The sequence below is a fragment of the Dasypus novemcinctus genome, chromosome 3 (genome assembly GCF_030445035.2).
Source record: "Dasypus novemcinctus isolate mDasNov1 chromosome 3, mDasNov1.1.hap2, whole genome shotgun sequence".
NCBI lineage: Eukaryota > Metazoa > Chordata > Mammalia > Cingulata > Dasypodidae > Dasypus > Dasypus novemcinctus.
Window position 1 is genome coordinate 80,255,847 of NC_080675.1, and position 6,626 is coordinate 80,262,472.

General features: G+C 38.5%; 1 protein-coding gene across 1 annotated transcript; it reads left to right on the plus strand.

The window, feature by feature from the left end:
• The first annotated feature begins 310 nt into the window (after positions 1-310).
• On the plus strand, positions 311-5,379 carry CFL2 (cofilin 2). Its single transcript, XM_058293559.1, has 4 exons — positions 311-507; positions 1,552-1,859; positions 1,978-2,054; positions 2,146-5,379. The coding sequence occupies exons 1-4, from the start codon at positions 505-507 to the stop codon at positions 2,256-2,258; spliced, it is 501 nt and encodes a 166-aa protein (XP_058149542.1). The 5' UTR covers positions 311-504; the 3' UTR covers positions 2,259-5,379.
• Positions 5,380-6,626: the final 1,247 nt, after the last annotated feature.

Consider the following 6,626-nt stretch of genomic DNA (forward strand, 5'->3'; position numbering starts at 1 on the left):
GGACCAAGAAGTGCTGAACCAACAACTCACGCAATCCCCTATGGCGGTTTTCCAAAAAGACTCAAAACGCTGATATTCGGCTCTTTCGGTGGAAACCAGGGGCGAAAGAAGACAAGCCAGCTTCGCTCATGGTGCCCCTCACACACGCCCAACGCGGGCCTCGCCCTCGGGGAGGCGGTCTAGAAACGCCCTCGCGGCGCCCGGCGCGTTCCCTCGCGGGGCGCGCGCGCCAGGGTCAGGCCGAGGACGCGGGCAGGCGGGAGAGCGCCGCCGCGGGGCCGACGGGCGGCGGCGAGCGGGCGGCGCCGCCGGGGGGCGGGGCGTGCCCACGTGACCGCCCCGCCCGCCGCCTGCGGCCGGCCGACCCGCTGCCGCCGCATCTCTCGGGCTGCCACTTCTGGCGTGCCCCGCACTCGCCGCTGCCCGGCGGTCCCTCCTCTTTCTCCTTCCCACCACCACGGGGCCGAAGCCCCAGTCGCCGCTGCACCCGCAGCCCCCGGTACCATGGTAAGGCGAGCCCGCCGGCCGGTAGACGGGGGCGCGGCGAGCAGAGCCCCCCGCGCGGCCCCCCAGGTCTCCGGGAGCGAGGCCGCCATTTTAACCTGATTTGGGCCTCCTGGGTGGGCGCCCGCGCCCCAAGGCCGCGCCGTCGTCTCCCTTAGGTCGCCTGCCCTCCCGCCGTCAGACCCGGCCCCTCCGCTCTTCAGTTTCCTGGGGGCGGGAAGGGCTTGGGCGGGGGTCGGGGCCTGTCCGGGGCCGGCGGGGCGGCGGGAGGGTCCGCTGCGCTGGGCACAGCGATGCGGGGCTCGGGAGGGCCCGCGCGGCGCTGCCGGGCGTTCGCCCTTCGCTTCCAAATTTTACCTAACACGCGCGCTGTGAAATTGGTCCGTGCTCGAAAGCCCGTGCTGAAGGCTTTGGATCACGGTCGTGATGGCCTGTAATAAAATCCTTAGGGGAGATTAGGAAGGTGGGGAAAATCTTTTAAAAAATGCTTTCTCGCGGGAAAAAGCTCTTACGCTCGCTCCGTCAGATCTGAAATGTCAAGATTTGAGCTGTGGGCCCGTTATGTTGTGGCCGTGGGCGGTTTGGAGTTTACGCCTGATTCTCTTTCCTTATGAGGAAACAGCACCAGTAGGATGACTTTAAAGAAAAAAATAGTAAGCATTAACTGAAATCCAAGTGTTTTTTAAGGCCTGTAGAGTTGACACAATACAGAAGGTATTTCTGCTGCTGCTCCTGAAGCTCTGACATCATCCAGTGAAATAGGAAACATTTCAGGGATGGGACAGTTTGTATTTGTCCCTATCGCTCTGCCTTCCGTTTACTTCAACCTCCAAATCCCTTTAAAAAGGATGAATGGAGCAGGATGACTTAGAATCCTTAGGTATATCCTATACTGATAGTTAAAATGTGACAGATCTGATTGAACTACTTGGATGGTACAATGAGATTTTTGATATCCAGACTAAAGTGAATCCTCTCTAGGTAAACAGTAATTTCGGTTAAAACTGAAATACTTGTTCTGAATTACTGTCCTTTGCTTATTTTCAGGCTTCTGGAGTTACAGTGAATGATGAAGTCATCAAAGTTTTTAATGATATGAAAGTAAGGAAATCTTCTACACAAGAGGAGATCAAAAAAAGAAAGAAAGCAGTTCTCTTCTGTTTAAGCGATGACAAAAGACAAATAATTGTAGAGGAAGCAAAGCAGATCTTAGTGGGTGACATTGGTGATACTGTAGAGGACCCCTACACATCATTTGTGAAGTTGCTACCTCTGAATGATTGCCGATATGCTTTGTACGATGCCACATACGAAACAAAAGAGTCTAAGAAAGAAGATCTAGTATTTATATTCTGGTGTGTAAAACAAAAGAAAAAAGTACTTTTAAAATGCAAGGATTAATTAACAGTCAGTTAGCCTTTGTTGATCTTACTGGTGGGATTCAATAATTGTTTTGTTTTGTTTTGCCTGTAGGGCTCCTGAGAGTGCACCTTTAAAAAGCAAGATGATTTATGCTAGCTCTAAAGATGCCATTAAAAAGAAATTTACAGGTACAGCCATTGAATATTTTGTGCCGAAGAATTATTCTTTCTTAATTGGAGAAAAAGTAATGGAATAATGCCCTTTATTTTTTATTTTTAGGTATTAAACACGAATGGCAAGTAAATGGCTTGGATGATATCAAGGACCGCTCAACACTTGGAGAGAAATTGGGAGGCAATGTAGTAGTTTCACTTGAAGGAAAACCCTTATAAAATGACAGGTGCCATCTGGATCTTAAGGAGCTTCCATTTCTCCAGTTCAGTCAATTGGAATAGTATTAGTTTTTTGTTTTTTTTCTCTACCTTCCCACTGGGCCCTTCCAACACAATGAATGAAGGAGATACTGTTTATTTAAGTAGCCTATCAGTGATGGCCACTAGATTGTTTAATACTGTTACTTCTATGTAAAACCCAGGGAATGCCTTCCCAACATACTTTAGCCAAAACAACTGGTTGTATGCCTCCTTTCAGTAAGCTCTACAATGAATGTGAATGTCAATGTGAATAGTTTAGAATACTGCAAAGGATACACTAATTGAATGGTTTGAAAGTATTAACTACTGGTCGGATGGTAAACTTTTTTCAGTATTATTTATAGTTGCACTTGATTGCAGTTCTGTGAGGCTCTGAGCAGTCATACACCTCACCTGCCTTGGCAAGCCTATTTTTGTGACATGGCAGCACAGATAAAACACTATGCATCGAAAGCACTTTTTATAATGAGTTTAATCCCCCCACCCAAAAAAGGAATGCCAATTAAGTTGCTCTAATTGTGTCATCAACTTTAATCCTAGTACCTCAGTGTTCATTCCTGTTACTTGCATATTTTCTTAAAAGGAATAGCTGTTGTTAATGCCTTTTTGTTTTCCGTTGAGCGAACACTACTGAATAAGTGTAGGAGTTTTATGTTTACCATTTGAGTCTTGCAACACTAAAGATATTTTGAATATCAGTCATGATGGCAATTTCTGTATAAAAAAGCCTTAAATGGAACATTGTTTTTGAGATCAAACTCTCTGCATCCTCACAAAAATGGCCACTTTGCAATAAAAATTGTGGCATATTACAGAATGTTGCCTTGTTTTCCTTGGAAAATTTCAAAAATGTTACACGAACAAACTTCTAGGGTAAACAGCTATTATTAATCTCTGCACTGGTCATTTGAGAATTATTTTTGTACTGTACTCGTGATATTTTCTGAATGTGTTGGATTTATTGGTTTAAAAATATTCTATCCTGAAGCCAACTAATATAAAATACCATTGTTATAGAGTGGTACGTTTATAAAACATTTATATCCTTATGTTTATTTATTTCCTTATATGTTTTAATAAGAATATCTGAATTTTTTTTTCACTGACAAATACTCGTCAATATCTGATTTGTTCTCTAGATAAATTAGGGTAGTTAATTTTTTATTCACATTTACATTTCTAAGTAGTTGAAGCAGGAAGCTCTTGCTCATTTGGTCATAATGAAAATAATTTGTAAAATGTTGTTTTTCACATGTTTAGTGTTACCTCTGAGGTTTAGGAACTTTCAGCCACTATTCCTTAATATATTTTGAAAGGTGAATTGGAAAAAAGAATTGATAGAGCAGTCTTAAACTTAGGAGTGAGATTTGGTTGTGGTCCAAAGAGCGCTCTCCTTATAGAGAATTTGATCTGTTCAGTGTGAGCAGTTTGCTGTTAGCCAGAGCTATTTATGGCAAACACATGCTTTTGTATCTTGTCATAGTTATCCACAAATGGCAAAACTGGACTTGATTCTACTGGTATGCAAAACAGGCATGCTAGTAAGCAGTCAGTAGTGGCTCAGAACTTAACCCCATGGTTCTGAAGAAGACTTTTTATTAGAAAATGAAAATATTCTTAAAAATATTTTTTTAAATATATGGAAGTAATTTGAGTATAATTAGGTATTTTTTTCATATCTTTGAAAGATTTCTTTCAGATGAAAGGTGGGGTTAAGTGTCTAGGCTTTTATTTTAAATTATATGAATAGCATTGAGATCTTTTGCACTAAACAATTTTATTTCAGGCTTCCAGCTGTCCCTGTGAATTATCCTGAACACTTTGATGGCTTTTCAGTAAGGACAGACTCTAATAAGCAAAACATATGAGAATACTGACTAAACCATATGAAAAATTGTACCATGGAGTTTTTCATTCCTTATCCTTTAAAAAAAATAAGGGACTATAAATTAGTCGTGTAGGATCTTTTGATTATAGCTAATTACTCAACTTCCTTATAGGCCTTTTTAATTCAGAGATTAAATATTGCTTTAAACTATGATACTTTGATTTTTTAGGTTCACAGATTAAAATTGATATTAGTATAGTTAAATTCGTCTTTGAAATACATCTTTGTGTACATAAAGCCAAAAATAATGATAAATACTAATAGTGGTTCATATATTATTTGAGCCTAATTTGGCATTTGAAAAGATCATTTTATTTTACAATCATTTACCATGAAATAATGTTCCAGTTAGCTTTAAAAAGGTATGTGGTGCTAACTAATAAAATATTGAGGGCAATATTTTACTGCTAGCTTGCAAAATTACTATAAGTGTTTAAAAATAAATTATATGAAAATAAATCTGTTGAGATGTGTTTACTTAAACTTCAGAACATTAAACATTTTAAATTGATATTGCAGGTCAAAGAGGCACCATTATGTTTAGTCTGTTTTTTCAAGATTTTAAGTGATACTCTTTCTCATTTAGAGATTCCAACTTTCTTTGAAAATTGAGCGTTGTAGCAATTAATTTTAGCAATTTCAGATAAATGGGAATATTTGGCATTAGTCCTAAACTGGCCATCAGCTGTTGTTTTCCATTATTATCTAAAATAGTGTGGTCAGCATTGTGTATTTAATGTGCTTTTTATATAGATGGGAAGAAAAGCCTTTTATTTGGTTTAAGTTTCTCTGATAAAGACCCTTTGTTGCAGCTAATTTATGGAATCTAGCAAATGAGTTTTAGGAGAAAATTATCTTAAAAATGTTTTTTTGTTAAGTAATCCAGCAGTGGTAAATCTGAGAGGAGTTGGGAACAGTTTTCATTAGATTTGCCACTCTGAAAAAACAATCTTGTTCTGCTCTTCATAGGACTGTTTTTCCTACATAAATAATAATTTGAGATGTAACACAACATGACTATTCATTTTTCTATGGATATTAAAGCTCTAGAGATGCGCAGACAAGCTCCAATGAATGTTGCTCTTAAAATAATGAGTTTATAGGATGTTCTTTCTATGTATAGTCTCAGCCAATAAAGAAGTCTGAAGCTTTTGCTCTTGAGCATCCAAATAAATGCTTTCTATCCATATAGAATTAGGAGTCATCTCTCCAGTGTCAATTTCCAGTCATGAAGCTATTGGGCATGTAATCTCTGGGCCTTACTATGGGAATGATAATATTTGTGTCCCCTACCTAGTTGCTAAGGATCAAATATGAAAATACTTTTTGAAAATACTCTCTAAATGTTTAAACCGCTCATTCTAAATAAGTAAAGTGCTATATAAAAATTAGATTTAAGTTATTGAACTTTGTTTTTGAAGCTAACTATTCAGTGTCAGCTTGTTTTAAGGACTAATTATCTGATATGTGGAATCCTTTTCAGAATGAAGTATAAGGTGTACAGATAATATAGTCTCTGAGTTGATGTTTATAACTGCATGTAATTTTTTTTAGTAGTTTTCTTTTTCATGTGTGACCAGCCAGATACTAGCTTTTTTCCCCTCCCAAATAATTTTGAGGTAAAAAAAATACAAGAAAGATACAAAAATATTATTGCTTTAGAATATTTGGCATATGTTTATGTTGTAGGTTGTTTAAATTGTGACTTTATTATTAATATTCTAAATTTATGTAGTTCTTCATAGTTCTCAAGGCACTTTAAATCCATCTGATTTCGTTAGGTTCTCCTCCCAGCTAACCATATTTCTCTGCTACAGTTTCTCTGAACAGTTTCAGGAGGTTAAGGAACATCCTAAACTATTGAGTAGCAAAGCTGATCCTAGTCCAGTATACTTTTCACTCTGAATATACATTGTTACATTCAATGAGTTACTATTTTTGTTTTTTAAAAAATGGAATAATTCACTATTTTGAGCAGGATATAACTACTAATTAGTATATTTTTGAAGTATCACCTTTGAGGGATAATTTTAAAACAATTGTAGAATTTTTGTTTTCTAAGAGGGCCCGTGCCTATGAAAATTTGAAATGCTTTAGGACCCCAAAGATTTTCTTAGATTTTTTAGAATTATAAATTCATGGGATTGTGCTGATTGTTGAAAACACAATTATATAGACAAGCTTAGCTTTCCAGAAAGCTGATACTTTCTATTAATCCTTTTCTAAAAATTTGCTTATTTTGACTTATTTGGATTGAATTTCTCCCTCCTACCCTACTACTCATCTTTCTTAGGAGAGGTAAACTATATATTAATAGTGGTTAAGTACTAAGATTTTTGTGTCAGACTGGCTGGGTTATTCAGATACCAGTCTTTACCACTTACTCATTAAAAGTTCTTAGGAAAATCACTTAACCTCTCAGATTACTTCATCTTTAA